Here is a 17,323-nt window from a genome sequence, read left to right on the forward strand (position 1 = left end):
TGGCTTGGACAGAGTTAGTTTTACATGGCTTTGATAGGGTTAGTTTGACATGGATTGGACATGGTTTTACATGTCTTGTATAGGGTTAGCTTTGCATGGCTTGGATAGGGGTAGATTTGCATGGCTTGGATAAGGTTAGATTTGCATTGCTTTCATAGGGTTAGTTTTACATGGCTTGAATAGGGTTAGTTTTGCATGGCTTGGATAGGTTTCGTTTTACATGGCTTGGATAAGGTTAGTTTTACATGGCTTGGATAAGGTTAGTTTTACATGGCTTGGATAGGGTTAGTTTTACATGGCTTGGATATGGTTAGTTTTACATGTCTTGGATAGAGTTAGTTTTAAATGGCTTGGACAGGTTTAGTTTTACATGGCTTGGATAAGGTTAGTTTTACATGGCTTGGATAGGGTTAGTTTTACATGGCTTGGATAGGGTTAGTTTTACATGGCTTGGATAAGGTGACTTTTACATGGCTTGGATAAGGTTTGTTTTACATGGCTTGGATAGGGTTAGTTTTACATGGCATGGATAGGGTTAGATTTACATGGCTTGGATAGGGTTAGTTTTACATGGCTTGGATAGGGTTAGTTTTACATGGCTTGGATAGGGTTAGTTTTACATGGCTTGGATAGGGTTAGTTTTACATGGTTTGGATAGGGTTAGTTTTACATGGCTTGGATAGAGTTAGTTTTAAATGGCTTGGACAGGGTTAGTTTTACATGGCTTGGATAGAGTTAGTTTTACATGGCTTGGATAGGGTTAGTTTTACATGGCTTGGATAGGGTTAGTTTTACATGGCTTGGATAGGGTTAGTTTTACATGGCTTGGATAGGGTTAGTTTTACATGGCTTGAATAGTGTATGTTTTACAAGGCTTGGATAGGGTTATATTTGCATGGCTTGGACAGAGTTAGTTTTACATGACTTTGATAGGGTTAGTTTTGCATGGCTTGGATAGGGTTCGTTTTGCATGGCTTGGATAGGGTTATTTTTTCATGGCTTGGGCAGAGTCCATTTTATATGACTTGGATAGTGTATGGTTTACATGGCTTGGATAGGGTTATATTTGCATGGCTTGGACAGAGTTACTTTTACATGACTTGAATAGGGTTAGTTTTGCATGGCTTGATTCAGGTTGGTTTGGCATGGTTTGGATAGTGTTAGTTTTACATTGCTTGGATAGGGTTAGTTTTGCATGGCTTGAGTTGTGTATGTTTTGTATTGCTTGAATAGGGTTTGTTTTGCATGGCTTGGATAGGGTTAGTTTTGCATGGCTTGGACAGAGTTCGTTTTACATGGCTTTGATAGGGTTAGTTTGACATGGATTGTACATGGTTTTACATGTCTTGTATAGGGTTAGCTTTGCATGGCTTGGATAGGGGTAGATTTGCATGGCTTGGATAAGGTTAGATTTGCATGGCTTTCATAGGGTTAGTTTTACATGGCTTGAATAGGGTTAGTTTTGCATGGCTTGGATAGGTTTCGTTTTACATGGCTTGGATAAGGTTAGTTTTACATGGCTTGGATAAGGTTAGTTTTACATGGCTTGGATAAGGTTAGTTTTGCATGGCTTGGATAGGGTTAGTTTTACATGGCTTGGATAGGGTTAGTTTTACATTGCTTGGATACGGTTAGTTTTACATGGCTTGGATAGGGTTAGTTTTACATGGCTTGGATAGGGTTAGTTTTACATGGCTTGGATAAGGTGACTTTTACATGGCTTGGATAAGGTTTGTTTTACATGGCTTGGATAGGGTTAGTTTTACATGGCTTGGATAAGGTTAGTTTTACATGGCTTGGATAGGGTTAGTTTTACATGGCTTGAATAGGGTTAGTTTTACATGGCTTGAATAGGGTTAGTTTTACATGGCTTGGATAGGGTTAGATTTACTTGGCTTGGATAGGGTTAGTTTTACATGGCTTGGATAGGGTTAGTTTTACATGGCTTGGATAGGGTTAGTTTTACATGGCTTGGATAGGGTTAGTTTTACATGGCTTGGATAGAGTTAGTTTTAAATGGCTTGGATAGGGTTAGTTTTACATGGCATGGATAGGGTTAGTTTTATATGGCTTGGATAGGGTTAGTTTTACATGGCTTGGATAGAGTTAGTTTTAAATGGCTTGGACAGGGTTAGTTTTACATGGCTTGGATAGAATTAGTTTTACATGGTTTGGATAGAGTTAGTTTTACATGGCTTGGATAGGGTTATTTTTTCATGGCTTGGGCAGAGTCCATTTTATATGACTTGGATAGTGTATGTTTTACATGGCTTGGATAGGGTTATATTTGCATGGCTTGGACAGAGTTACTTTTACATGACTTGAATAGGGTTAGTTTTGCATGGCTTGATTCAGGTTGGTTTTGCATGGTTTGGATAGTGTTAGTTTTACATTGCTTGGATAGGGTTAGTTTTGCATGGCTTGGACAGAGTTAGTTTTACATGGCTTTGATAGGGTTAGTTTGACATGGATTGGACATGGTTTTACATGTCTTGTATAGGGTTAGCTTTGCATGGCTTGGATAGGGGTAGATTTGCATGGCTTGGATAAGGTTAGATTTGCATTGCTTTCATAGGGTTAGTTTTACATGGCTTGAATAGGGTTAGTTTTGCATGGCTTGGATAGGTTTCATTTTACATGGCTTGGAAAAGGTTAGTTTTACATGGCTTGGATAAGGTTAGTTTTACATGGCTTGGATAGGGTTAGTTTTACATGGCTTGGATATGGTTAGTTTTACATGGCTTGGATAGAGTTAGTTTTAAATGGCTTGGACAGGGTTAGTTTTACATGGCTTGGATAGGGTTAGTTTTACATGGCTTGGATAGGGTTAGTTTTATGGCTTGGAAAAGGTTAGTTTTACATGGCTTGGAAAGGGTTAGTTTTACATGGCTTGGATAGGGTTAGTTTTACATGGCTTGGATAGGGTTAGTTTTACATGGCTTGGATAGGGTTAGTTTTACATGGCTTGGATAGGGTTAGTTTTACATGGCTTGGATAGGGTTAGTTTTACATGGCTTGGATAGGGTTAGTTTTATATGGCTTGGATAGGGTTAGTTTTACATGGCTTGGATAGAGTTAGTTTTAAATGGCTTGGACAGGGTTAGTTTTACATGGCTTGGATAGAATTAGTTTTACATGGCTTGGATAGAGTTAGTTTTACATGGCTTGGATAGGGTTAGTTTTACATGGCTTGGATAGGGTTAGTTTTACATGGCTTGGATAGGGTTAGTTTTACATGGCTTGGATAGGGTTAGTTTTACATGGCTTGGATAGGGTTAGTTTTATATGGCTTGGATAGGGTTAGTTTTACATGGCTTGGATAGGGTTAGTTTTACATGGCTTGGATAGAGTTAGTTTTAAATGGCTTGGACAGGGTTAGTTTTACATGGCTTGGATAGAGTTAGTTTTACATGGCTTGGATAGGGTTAGTTTTACATGGCTTGGATTGGGTTAGTTTTACATGGCTTGGATAAGGTTAGTTTTACATGGCTTGGATAGGGTTAGTTTTACATGACATGGATAGGGTTAGATTTACATGGCTTGGATAGGGTTAGTTTTACATGGCTTGGATAGGGTTAGTTTTACATGGCTTGGATAGGGTTAGTTTTACATGGCTTGGATAGGGTTAGTTTTATATGGCTTGTATAGGGTTAGTTTTACATGGCTTGGATAGAGTTAGTTTTAAATGGCTTGGACAGGGTTAGTTTTACATGGCTTGGATAGAATTAGTTTTACATGGTTTGGATAGAGTTAGTTTTACATGGCTTGGATAGGGTTATATTTGCATGGCTTGGACAGAGTTACTTTTACATGACTTGAATAGGGTTAGTTTTGCATGGCTTGATTCAGGTTGGTTTTGCATGGTTTGGATAGTGTTAGTTTTACATTGATTGGATAGGGTTAGTTTTGCATGGCTTGAGTTGTGTATGTTTTGTATGGCTTGGATAGGGTTAGTTTTGCATGGCTTGGATAGGGTTAGTTTTGCATGGCTTGGACAGAGTTAGTTTTACATGGCTTTGATAGGGTTAGTTTGACATGGATTGGACATGGTTTTACATGTCTTGTATAGGGTTAGCTTTGCATGGCTTGGATAGGGGTAGATTTGCATGGCTTGGATAAGGTTAGATTTGCATTGCTTTCATAGGGTTAGTTTTACATGGCTTGAATAGGGTTAGTTTTGCATGGCTTGGATAGGTTTCGTTTTACATGGCTTGGATAAGGTTAGTTTTACATGGCTTGGATAAGGTTAGTTTTACATGGCTTGGATAGGGTTAGTTTTACATGGCTTGGATATGGTTAGTTTTACATGGCTTGGATAGAGTTAGTTTTAAATGGCTTGGACAGGGTTAGTTTTACATGGCTTGGATATGGTTAGTTTTACATGGCTTGGATAGGGTTAGTTTTACATGGCTTGGATAGGGTTAGTTTTACATGGCTTGGATAAGGTTAGTTTTACATGGCTTGGATAGGGTTAGTTTTATATGGCTTGGATAGGGTTAGTTTTACATGGCTTGGATAGGGTTAGTTTTAAATGGCTTGGGTAGGGTTAGTTTTACATGGCTTGAATAGTGTATGTTTTACAAGGCTTGGATAGGGTTATATTTGCATGGCTTGGACAGAGTTAGTTTTACATGACTTTGATAGGGTTAGTTTTGCATGGCTTGGATAGGGTTCGTTTTGCATGGCTTGGATAGGGTTATTTTTTCATGGCTTGGGCAGAGTCCATTTTATATGACTTGGATAGTGTATGTTTTACATGGCTTGGATAGGGTTATATTTGCATGGCTTGGACAGAGTTACTTTTACATGACTTGAATAGGGTTAGTTTTGCATGGCTTGATTCAGGTTGGTTTGGCATGGTTTGGATAGTGTTAGTTTTACATTGCTTGGATAGGGTTAGTTTTGCATGGCTTGAGTTGTGTATGTTTTGTATTGCTTGAATAGGGTTTGTTTTGCATGGCTTGGATAGGGTTAGTTTTGCATGGCTTGGACAGAGTTCGTTTTACATGGCTTTGATAGGGTTAGTTTGACATGGATTGGACATGGTTTTACATGTCTTGTATAGGGTTAGCTTTGCATGGCTTGGATAGGGGTAGATTTGCATGGCTTGGATAAGGTTAGATTTGCATGGCTTTCATAGGGTTAGATTTGCATGGCTTTCATAGGGTTAGTTTTGCATGGCTTGGATAGGTTTCGTCTTACATGGCTTGGATAGGGTTAGTTTCACATGGCTTGGATAGGGTTAGTTTTACATGGCTTGGATAGGGTTAGTTTTACATGGCTTGGATAGGGTTAGTTTTACATGGCTTGGATAGGGTTAGTTTTACATGGCTTGGATAGGGTTAGTTTTACATGGCTTGGATAGGGTTAGTTTTACATGGCTTGGATAGGGTTAGTTTTACATGGCTTGGATAAGGTGACTTTTACATGGCTTGGATAAGGTTTGTTTTACATGGCTTGGATAGGGTTAGTTTTACATGGCATGGATAGGGTTAGATTTACATGGCTTGGATAGGGTTAGTTTTACATGGCTTGGATAGGGTTAGTTTTACATGGCTTGGATAGGGTTAGTTTTACATGGCTTGGATAGGGTTAGTTTTACATGGCTTGGATAAGGTTAGTTTTACATGGCTTGGATAGGGTTAGTTTTATATGGCTTGGATAGGGTTAGTTTTACATGGCTTGGATAGGGTTAGTTTTAAATGGCTTGGGTAGGGTTAGTTTTACATGGCTTGAATAGTGTATGTTTTACAAGGCTTGGATAGGGTTATATTTGCATGGCTTGGACAGAGTTAGTTTTACATGACTTTGATAGGGTTAGTTTTGCATGGCTTGGATAGGGTTCGTTTTGCATGGCTTGGATAGGGTTATTTTTTCATGGCTTGGGCAGAGTCCATTTTATATGACTTGGATAGTGTATGTTTTACATGGCTTGGATAGGGTTATATTTGCATGGCTTGGACAGAGTTACTTTTACATGACTTGAATAGGGTTAGTTTTGCATGGCTTGATTCAGGTTGGTTTGGCATGGTTTGGATAGTGTTAGTTTTACATTGCTTGGATAGGGTTAGTTTTGCATGGCTTGAGTTGTGTATGTTTTGTATTGCTTGAATAGGGTTTGTTTTGCATGGCTTGGATAGGGTTAGTTTTGCATGGCTTGGACAGAGTTCGTTTTACATGGCTTTGATAGGGTTAGTTTGACATGGATTGGACATGGTTTTACATGTCTTGTATAGGGTTAGCTTTGCATGGCTTGGATAGGGGTAGATTTGCATGGCTTGGATAAGGTTAGATTTGCATGGCTTTCATAGGGTTAGTTTTACATGGCTTGAATAGGGTTAGTTTTGCATGGCTTGGATAGGTTTCGTTTTACATGGCTTGGATAAGGTTAGTTTTACATGGCTTGGATAAGGTTAGTTTTACATGGCTTGGATAGGGTTAGTTTTACATGGCTTGGATAGGGTTAGTTTTACATGGCTTGGATAGGGTTAGTTTTACATGGCTTGGATAGGGTTAGTTTTACATGGCTTGGATAGGGTTAGTTTTACATGGCTTGGATAGGGTTAGTTTTACATGGCTTGGATAGGGTTAGTTTTACATGGCTTGGATAAGGTGACTTTTACATGGCTTGGATAAGGTTTGTTTTACATGGCTTGGATAGGGTTAGTTTTACATGGCATGGATAGGGTTAGATTTACATGGCTTGGATAGGGTTAGTTTTACATGGCTTGGATAGGGTTAGTTTTACATGGCTTGGATAGGGTTAGTTTTACATGGCTTGGATAGGGTTAGCTTTATATGGTTTGGATAGGGTTAGTTTTACATGGCTTGGATAGAGTTAGTTTTAAATGGCTTGGACAGGGTTAGTTTTACATGGCTTGGATAGAGTTAGTTTTACATGGCTTGGATAGGGTTAGTTTTACATGGCTTGGATAGGGTTAGTTTTACATGGCTTGGATAGGGTTAGTTTTACATGGCTTGGATAGGGTTAGTTTTATATGGCTTGGATAGGGTTAGTTTTAAATGGCTTGGATAGGGTTAGTTTTAAATGGCTTGGGTAGGGTTAGTTTTACATGGCTTGGATAGAGTTAGTTTTAAATGGCTTGGACAGGGTTAGTTTTACATGGCTTGGATAGAGTTAGTTTTAAATGGCTTGGATAGGGTTAGTTTTACATGGCTTGGATAGGGTTAGTTTTACATGGCTTGGATAGGGTTAGTTTTACATGGCTTGGATAGGGTTAGTTTTACATGGCTTGGATAGGGTTAGTTTTATATGGCTTGGATAGGGTTAGTTTTAAATGGCTTGGATAGGGTTAGTTTTAAATGGCTTGGGTAGGGTTAGTTTTACATGGCTTGAATAGTGTATGTTTTACAAGGCTTGGATAGGGTTATATTTGCATGGCTTGGACAGAGTTAGTTTTACATGACTTTGATAGGGTTAGTTTTGCATGGCTTGGATAGGGTTCGTTTTGCATGGCTTGGATAGGGTTATTTTTTCATGGCTTGGGCAGAGTCCATTTTATATGACTTGGATAGTGTATGTTTTACATGGCTTGGATAGGGTTATATTTGCATGGCTTGGACAGAGTTACTTTTACATGACTTGAATAGGGTTAGTTTTGCATGGCTTGATTCAGGTTGGTTTGGCATGGTTTGGATAGTGTTAGTTTTACATTGCTTGGATAGGGTTAGTTTTGCATGGCTTGAGTTGTGTATGTTTTGTATTGCTTGAATAGGGTTTGTTTTGCATGGCTTGGATAGGGTTAGTTTTGCATGGCTTGGACAGAGTTCGTTTTACATGGCTTTGATAGGGTTAGTTTGACATGGATTGGACATGGTTTTACATGTCTTGTATAGGGTTAGCTTTGCATGGCTTGGATAGGGGTAGATTTGCATGGCTTGGATAAGGTTAGATTTGCATGGCTTTCATAGGGTTAGTTTTACATGGCTTGAATAGGGTTAGTTTTGCATGGCTTGGATAGGTTTCGTTTTACATGGCTTGGATAAGGTTAGTTTTACATGGCTTGGATAAGGTTAGTTTTACATGGCTTGGATAGGGTTAGTTTTACATGGCTTGGATAGGGTTAGTTTTACATGGCTTGGATAGGGTTAGTTTTACATGGCTTGGATACGGTTAGTTTTACATGGCTTGGATAGGGTTAGTTTTACATGGCTTGGATAGGGTTAGTTTTACATGGCTTGGATAAGGTGACTTTTACATGGCTTGGATAAGGTTTGTTTTACATGGCTTGGATAGGGTTAGTTTTACATGGCATGGATAGGGTTAGATTTACATGGCTTGGATAGGGTTAGTTTTACATGGCTTGGATAGGGTTAGTTTTACATGGCTTGGATAGGGTTAGTTTTACATGGCTTGGATAGGGTTAGCTTTATATGGTTTGGATAGGGTTAGTTTTACATGGCTTGGATAGAGTTAGTTTAAATTGCTTGGACAGGGTTAGTTTTACATGGCTTGGATAGTTAGTTTTACATGGCTTGGATAGGGTTAGTTTTACATGGCTTGGATAGGGTTAGTTTTACATGGCTTGGATAGGGTTAGTTTTACATGGCTTGGATAGGGTTAGTTTTATATGGCTTGGATAGGGTTAGTTTTAAATGGCTTGGATAGGGTTAGTTTTAAATGGCTTGGGTAGGGTTAGTTTTACATGGCTTGAATAGTGTATGTTTTACAAGGCTTGGATAGGGTTATATTTGCATGGCTTGGACAGAGTTAGTTTTACATGACTTTGATAGGGTTAGTTTTGCATGGCTTGGATAGGGTTCGTTTTGCATGGCTTGGATAGGGTTATTTTTTCATGGCTTGGGCAGAGTCCATTTTATATGACTTGGATAGTGTATGTTTTACATGGCTTGGATAGGGTTATATTTGCATGGCTTGGACAGAGTTACTTTTACATGACTTGAATAGGGTTAGTTTTGCATGGCTTGATTCAGGTTGGTTTGGCATGGTTTGGATAGTGTTAGTTTTACATTGCTTGGATAGGGTTAGTTTTGCATGGCTTGAGTTGTGTATGTTTTGTATTGCTTGAATAGGGTTTGTTTTGCATGGCTTGGATAGGGTTAGTTTTGCATGGCTTGGACAGAGTTCGTTTTACATGGCTTTGATAGGGTTAGTTTGACATGGATTGGACATGGTTTTACATGTCTTGTATAGGGTTAGCTTTGCATGGCTTGGATAGGGGTAGATTTGCATGGCTTGGATAAGGTTAGATTTGCATGGCTTTCATAGGGTTAGTTTTACATGGCTTGAATAGGGTTAGTTTTGCATGGCTTGGATAGGTTTCGTTTTACATGGCTTGGATAAGGTTAGTTTTACATGGCTTGGATAAGGTTAGTTTTACATGGCTTGGATAGGGTTAGTTTTACATGGCTTGGATAGGGTTAGTTTTACATTGCTTGGATACGGTTAGTTTTACATGGCTTGGATAGGGTTAGTTTTACATGGCTTGGATAGGGTTAGTTTTACATGGCTTGGATAGGGTTAGTTTTACATGGCTTGGATAAGGTGACTTTTACATGGCTTGGATAGGGTTAGTTTTACATGGCTTGGATAAGGTTAGTTTTACATGGCTTGGATAGGGTTAGTTTTACATGGCTTGGATAGGGTTAGTTTTACATGGCTTGAATAGGGTTAGTTTTACATGGCTTGGATAGGGTTAGATTTACTTGGCTTGGATAGGGTTAGTTTTACATGGCTTGGATAGGGTTAGTTTTACATGGCTTGGATAGGGTTAGTTTTACATGGCTTGGATAGGGTTAGTTTTACATGGCTTGGATAGAGTTCGTTTTAAATGGCTTGGACAGGGTTAGTTTTACATGGCTTGGATAGAGTTAGTTTTACATGGCTTGGATAGGGTTAGTTTTACATGGCTTGGATAGGGTTAGTTTTACATGGCTTGGATAAGGTTAGTTTTACATGGCTTGGATAAGGTTAGTTTTACATGGCTTGGATAGGGTTAGTTTTACTTGACATGGATAGGGTTAGATTTACATGGCTTGGATAGGGTTAGTTTTACATGGCTTGGATAGGGTTAGTTTTACATGGCTTGGATAGGGTTAGTTTTACATGGCTTGGATAGGGTTAGTTTTATATGGCTTGGATAGGGTTAGTTTTACATGGCTTGGATAGAGTTAGTTTTAAATGGCTTGGACAGGGTTAGTTTTACATGGCTTGGATAGAATTAGTTTTACATGGTTTGGATAGAGTTAGTTTTACATGGCTTGGATAGGGTTTGATTTGCCTGGCTTGTATCTTTAGTCTAGTCTTCTATTAGGCTACATCAGGGTTAAATATTAACCTAAACCTAAGCGGACAGTTACTCGTGACTGACCCTTTGAAAATAATGTATTCACCAACAGTTGTTTAGTTAACCTTTGTTCTGTCCTGGTTCATGGGATATTGGATTGGTACACTGTTACCCACAATGTTCCATGGTCCCTTTTTAACACACCCATAGTCTTTTCTCGGGTGCGACAGAACAGAAATTCAACAGAAGCAGTAATGTACTTAACGTATTGTTTGCTGCACGATTTTTAGGATTTCAAATGGTCACACTTAAATTGATCAGGGCACACCTCACCACACCTACTTAACGGTAGCAAACTTACCTCAAATGCTGTTGATGAATGGTGTGTACCATTTGGAGGCAATGTGTGGTTCAATACACACCGTTACACAACGTGGCAGAAGTTGAAGTTGACTGAACAAACCCCTGGTTTGAGCCATATTGACTGTGTTGTGTTCAGAAATGTTTTGAAATACCTCTGCAATAAGGTCTCCATTCTCTGCGTGCACCTGGGCTATGGCTCCAATCTCTTTGCATTGGGAAAACGCAGCATACAGCTCATGGTCTTGAAGCATGAACACATCCTTGTATGCCATGAACATCTTGAAGGAGTTGACACCTTTCTCTTTGGCCAAAGTCTCCATTTCCTTTTTGACCTAGAATGGGTTTAGCAAAAAGCCAATTAGTTTAGCGTGCTTTTCTTTTAAATGCTGAGAGATAAGACTGTTAACATTTCTGTAAAAACCATGTATTGACATACTGTCCATCCCAGGTCTCCATGGAGTCTATTACCACATGCTTTTTTCTGTTGGGATGTTATTTAAGCAATAAGGTCTGATGAGGTGTGGTATATAGCCAATATACCACTGCCAAGGGCTGTTCTTACGCACAATGCAACGCGAAGTGCCTGGATACAGCCCGTAGCCCCCTGAGGTGCCTTATTGCTATTATGAACTGTAAACCAACGTAATTAGAGCAGTAAAAATACATGTTTTGTAATACCCGTGGTATATGGTCTGATATACCACAGCTGTCAGCCAATGAGCATTCAGGGCTCGAACCACCCAGTTTTTAATTAAAGTAGATTTTGCAGAGGTTAAGGCTAGGATTTGTCTGATATGCACCTTTTAAAGGCAGCATTCCCACGTTGAAGGAGGCAGCATTCACCATAAACACGTTTTTTGTCTCAAACGGAAATGACCTTTAAATGTCGACTGTGCTATAACGCTGATCGGATTGAATCTACAGTAACAGTGTCCCTCATTTTTAAAACAAGTCTGCTCTTTTATACTATCCCTGAAAATTTGATGGCATCAGGCCAGAACAAACAAAGTTCTAAACCCTGCCCAATCTCACAAAGCATTCACAGATCAAGACAAATAAATGAAACATTTCAGTCTGGGACAGGAATGTTTCATAATTTTTGTAAATATCTGTACAAATGTAACCCGTGGGATCTGAACCCCGGTCTCTTGCTTGGTAAAACAATACAGGGTGCAGGGAAAGCTACCTCGTCACACATGAGCATGAGTCTGATGTGCACTTTTTTTCAGGATAGAAAATAGATTATAGAGATAACAGGGGGAACTACCTTGTCGCTCCACCATGTGACTGCCACATGGAGGGAGTAGTCGCAGCAGACCTTGGCATCAGCCGTGACCCTCCACCTATCATAGGCCTCCAGCAGAGACGTGCCTCTCTGGGGGATCACAAAGTCTAGGATCATGGTGGTCCCTCCTGCCAGGGCAGCCTGGGAACAGAGAGCAGGGTTCGGGTTTAGAGAGGGGGATAGGGTTTAGGAGGTGGTATGGGGTATATCCAGTAGGGTGGTCCCTCCTACCAGGGCAGCCTGGGAACAGAGAGCAGGGTTAGGGTCAAGAGAGGAGGTTAGGGTTTGGGTGGTGGTATGGGGTATATCCAGTAGGGTGGTCCCTCCTACCAGGAAAGCCTGGGTACAGAGAGCAGGGTTATGGTATACTGTAGATAGGTTAGGGTTTAGAGAGGGGTGGATATTTTATTTTTTATTTTTGGGATTTTACCTTTTATTTTACTAGGCAAGTCAGTTAAGAACAAATTCTTATTTTCAATGATGGCCTAGGAACAGTGGGTTAACTGCCTGTTCAGGGGCAGAACGACAGATTTGTACCTTGTCAGCTCGGGGGTTTGAACTTGCAACCTTCCGGTTACTAGTCCAGGATCATGATAGTGCCTCCTGCCACTTTCCAGGGCAGCCTGGATAAAAATACACAGAACAGGGTTCAGGTTCCATGGATAAAGATACACAGAACAGGGTTTAGGTTCCATGGATAAAGATACAAAGAACAGGGTTCAGGTTCCATGGATAAAGATACACAGAACAGGGTTTAGGTTCCATGGATAAAGATACAAAGAACAGGGTTCAGGTTCCATGGATAAAGATACACAGAACAGGGTTTAGGTTCCATGGATAAAGATACAAAGAACAGGGTTCAGGTTCCATGAATAAAGATACACAGAACAGGGTTTAGGTTCCATGGATAAAGATACAGTTGAAGTCAGACGTTTACATACACCTTAGCCAAATACATTTAAACTAAGTTTTTCACAATTCCTGACATTTAATCCTAGTAATAATTCCCTGTTTTAGGTAAGTTAGGATCACCACTTAATGTTAAGAATGTGAAATGTCAGAATAATAGTAGAGTGAATTATTTATTTCAGCTTTTATTTCTTTCATCACATTCCCAGTGAGTCAGAAGTCTACATAAACTCAATGAGTATTTGGTAGCGTTGCCTTTAAATTGTTTAACTTGGGTCAAACATTTCAGGTAGCCTTCTACAAGCTTCCCACAATAGGTTTTGTGAATTTTGGCCCATTCCTCCTGACAGAGCTGGTGTAACTGAGTCAGGTTTGTAGGCCTCCTTGTTCGCACATGCTGTTTCAGTTCTGCCCACATATTTTCTATAGGATTGAGGTCAGGGCTTTGTGATGGCCACTCCAATACCTTGACTTTGTTGTCCTTAAGCCAATTTGCTACAACTTTGGAAGTATGCTTGCGGTCATTGTCCATTTGGAAGACCCATTTGCGACCAAGCTTTAACTTCCTGACTGATGTCTTGAGATGTTGCTTCAATATATCCACATAAGTTTCCTCCTTCATGTTGCCATCTATTTTGTGAAGTGCACCAGTCCCTCCTGCAGCAAAGGACCCCCACAACATGATGCTGCCACCCCTGTGCTTCACGGTTGGGATGGTGTGCTTTGGCTTGCAAGCCTCCCCCTTTTTCCTCCAAAGATAACGATGGTCATTATGGCCAAACAGTTCTATTTTTGTTTTTATCTTTGTCCCCATGTGCAGTTGCAAACTGTAGTCTGGATTTTTTTTATGGCGGTTTTGGAGCAGTGGCTTCTTCCTTGCTGAGCGGCCTTTCAGGTTATGTCAATAGAGGACTCGTTTTACGGTGGATATAGATACTTTTTTACCTGTTTCCTCCAGCATCTTCACAAGGTCCTTTGCTGTTGTTCTGGGATTGACTTGCACTTTTCGCACCAAAGTATGTTAATCTCTAGGAGACAGAACACGTCTCCTTCCTGAGCAATATGACAGCAGCGTGGTCCCAGGGTGTTTATACTTGCATACTATTGTTTGTACAGATGAACGTGGTACCTTTAGGGGTTTCTGAGGTCTTGGCTGATTTCTTTTGATTTTCCCATGATGTCAAGCAAAGAGGCACTAAGTTTGAAGATATGCCTTGAAATACATCCACAGGTACAACTTTATTTACAGTATCTGCGGCATCTACTGCACCTTACAATGCTTTTTTTTGTTTAATATCCTACATGTTTTTAATTATGTAAAGGTACAGTATGTTCTAAACTTAATTAAATGGGGTTTTATGTAGCCACCTGTAATACAGAAAAGACATACGGTGCCTTCAGAAATTATTCACACCCACATGTTGTTGAGTTACAGCCGGAATTTAAAATGGATTACATTTCGATTTCTACACACAATACCCCATAATATAAAAGTGGAATTATGTTTTTCAAAATGTTTACATATGAATTAAAAATGAATAGCTGAAATGTCTTGTTATGGCAAGCCTAAATAAGTTCAGGAGTGAACATGTGCTTAAAAATTTGCCTGGACCTTTTGCACCCTCTCTGGATTACTGACCTCTGCCTGCCCTGACCCTGACCCTGACCCTGACCCTGAGACTGCCTGCCCTGACCCTGACCCTGACCCTGACCCTGACCCTGAGACTGCCTGCCCTGACCCTGACCCTGAGACTGCCTGCCCTGACCCTGACCCTGAGACTGCCTGCCCTGACCCTGATCCTGACCCTGAGACTGCCTGCCCTGACCCTGAGACTGAGACTGCCTGCCCTGACCCTGAGACTGCCTGCCCTGACCCTGACCCTGAGAATGCCTGCCCTGACCCTGAGACTGCCTGCCCTGACCCTGACCCTGAGACTGCCTGCCCTGACCCTGAGACTGCCTGCCCTGACCCTGACCCTGAGACTGCCTGCCCTGACCCTGAGACTGCCTGCCCTGACCCTGAGACTGCCTGACTCTGACCCTGAGACTGCCTGACTCTGACCCTGAGACTGCCTGCCCTTACCCTGAGACTGCCTGCCGCTCTGGACCTTTTGCATCCTCTCTGGATTACAGACCTCTGCCTGACTTTGATCTGTCATTTGCCTGCCCCTCTATTAGAAGTACACTTTTGTTTCTTCGACACTGTCTGCATCTGGGTCGTACCTGAAACCTGATAGAGTCAATAAGTATTCAACCCCTTTGTTATGTCAAGACTAAATAAGTTCAGGAATAAAAACGTGCTATACAAGTCACATAACAAGTTGCATGGATTCACTCTGTGTGCAATAATAGTGTTTAACATGATATTTGAATGATTACCTCATCTCTGTACCCCACACATACAATTATCTGTAAGGTCCCTCAGTCGAACACTGAATTTCAAACACAGATTCAACCACAAAGATTAGGGAGGTTTTCCAATGCCTTGCAAAGAAGGGCACCTATTGGTAGATGTGTAAGAAAATGTAGACATTGAATATCATTTTGAGCATGGTAGTAAAGTTATTAATGACACTTTGGATAGTGTATCAATACACCCAATCACTACAAAGATACAGGCGTCCTTCCTAACTCAGTTGCCGGAGAGGAAGGAAACTGTTCAGGGATTTCACCATGAACAGTTACAGACTTTAAAGGCTGAGATAGAAGAAAACTGAGGATGGATCAACAACATTGTAGTTACTCCACAATAGTAACCTAATTGACAGAGTGAAAAGAAGGTAGCTTATACTGGATAAAAACATTCCAAAACATGCATCCTGTTTGAAACAAGTCACTAAAGTAATACTGCTAAACTTGTGGCAAAGCAATTCACGTTTTGCCCTCAATACAAAGTGTTATGTTTGGAGCAAATCCAATACAACATTTTCAAGCATAGTGGTGGCTGCATCATGTTATGAGTATGCTTGTAATCATTACGAACTGGGAGTTTTTCAGGATAAAGAACTAACTGAATGGAGCTAAGCACAGGCAAGATCCTAGAGGAAAACCTGGTTCAGTCTGCTTTCTACCAGACACTGGGAGATGAATTCACCTTTCAGCATGACAATAACCTAAAACACAAGGCCAAATCTACACTGGAGTTGCTTACCAAGCAGTCAGTGAACATTCCTGAGTTGCAGTTTTGACTTAAATCTACTTGAAGATCTATAGCAATACCTATAAATGGTTGTCTAGCAATGATTAACAACAAATTTGACAGAGCTTGAAGAATTTTGAAAAGACGAATGTGCAAATGTTGCACAATCCAGGTGTGGAAAGCTCTTCGAGACTTACCCAGAAAGACTCACATCTGTAATCACTGTTCTTCTACAAAGTATTGACTCAGGGGTGTTAATACTTATATACATTTATTTGTGAACATCTTTTCACTTTGTCATTATGAGTTGTTTGTGTGTAGATGGGATGGGAGAGAAATCAATCAATTTAATAAATGTAGAATTCAGGCAACAAAATGTGGAATAAGTCAAGGGGTATGTATGGATACTTTCTGAAGGAACTGCAATTATTTTGGTCAGATTTTACTTGTGCATTTTCCTGATGCAGTGAAATCAAGCAAACTCAATTAACCCAGAGCCTATACACAGTGCAACACAAAAGTATTCTCACCTTAGTTCCAATATGGAAATCATCTACTGCTTTGGTGCCCATAAATGCCAACTCCATGTGGGTATGGGTATCGATACCACCCGGTATCACCAGTTTATCTGTGGCATCTATAACGGTAACTCCAGCCGGGATTTGGATGTTTAATCCGACTTCTTTAATTAGTCCGTCTTCAATGTAGACATCGCTGATAATGGAGCAATCCTCGTTCACAATTCTCCCTCCTTTTAGAAGGATCCTGCTTTGGTTTAACATTGTTTCTTTCCCTTTTAGAAGCGCTGGGCATAGGTCTATAGTGTCACTTAGGTATGGGACACACTGGGTGTAGGTCTAGGATGTCACTTAGGTATGGGTTACACCACAAACAAATATTTCACAAGTAGACACACCTCTCACAAAAAGAGAAAGAGAAAAAAAAGACATTCCCAGGAAGTAGCCTAGATTTCACAATATTTAGAAAACTTGACCAGGCTTGCAGGGCCGTGGTCCCCAAGGGCATTACTACTATAAAAAAAAAAATCACTCAATTTATCCAGATCACAGATGGCAAGCATGAGCAAGTTAAAATAGTCTGGTAGAAAGTGACAAAGAAATGAACTTGCAGTAGGCCTAAAGTGTGTTTGTTTCCATGAAGCTCCAGGGACCACTCATTTTATGGTGGGCGGGCAGCCCTTCCCACAAATAGGCTAATGATTGATGGATTGCTGACTTCTTGCTTTCCAACATTCCCAGGTCATGAGGTTAGTCTGAGGTTACAGCCAGAGCCAGCCCTGTGCTTAAGCAACATAGGCGGTTGCCTGGGGCCTCATGCCGGCTGCTAGGACCTCAGCTG

At 40.5% G+C, this 17,323-nt stretch overlaps 1 protein-coding gene across 5 annotated transcripts in view; it reads right to left on the reverse strand.

Annotated features, from left to right (window-relative positions):
• The window catches only part of LOC135520383 (dihydropyrimidinase-like), a 75,627-nt gene extending 58,550 nt beyond the window's left edge, over window positions 1-17,077 (reverse strand). For 3 of the 5 annotated variants that reach the window (XM_064945898.1, XM_064945897.1, XM_064945895.1), the window contains exons 1-3: window positions 16,495-17,076; window positions 11,899-12,057; window positions 10,784-10,963 (exon numbers count right to left, since the gene is read on the reverse strand). In XM_064945898.1, the coding sequence (XP_064801970.1) occupies window positions 10,784-10,963; window positions 11,899-12,057; window positions 16,495-16,746 (591 nt within the window). In that variant the 5' untranslated portion in view covers window positions 16,747-17,076. Of the gene's footprint in view, window positions 1-10,783; window positions 10,964-11,898; window positions 12,058-16,494 lie in introns of all 5 variants that reach the window. The other 2 variants (XM_064945896.1, XM_064945899.1) reach the window with 2 other exon arrangements.
• Window positions 17,078-17,323: the final 246 nt, after the last annotated feature.

This window comes from Oncorhynchus masou, chromosome 29 (genome assembly GCF_036934945.1).
Source record: "Oncorhynchus masou masou isolate Uvic2021 chromosome 29, UVic_Omas_1.1, whole genome shotgun sequence".
In the NCBI taxonomy this organism is placed as follows: Eukaryota; Metazoa; Chordata; class Actinopteri; order Salmoniformes; family Salmonidae; genus Oncorhynchus; species Oncorhynchus masou.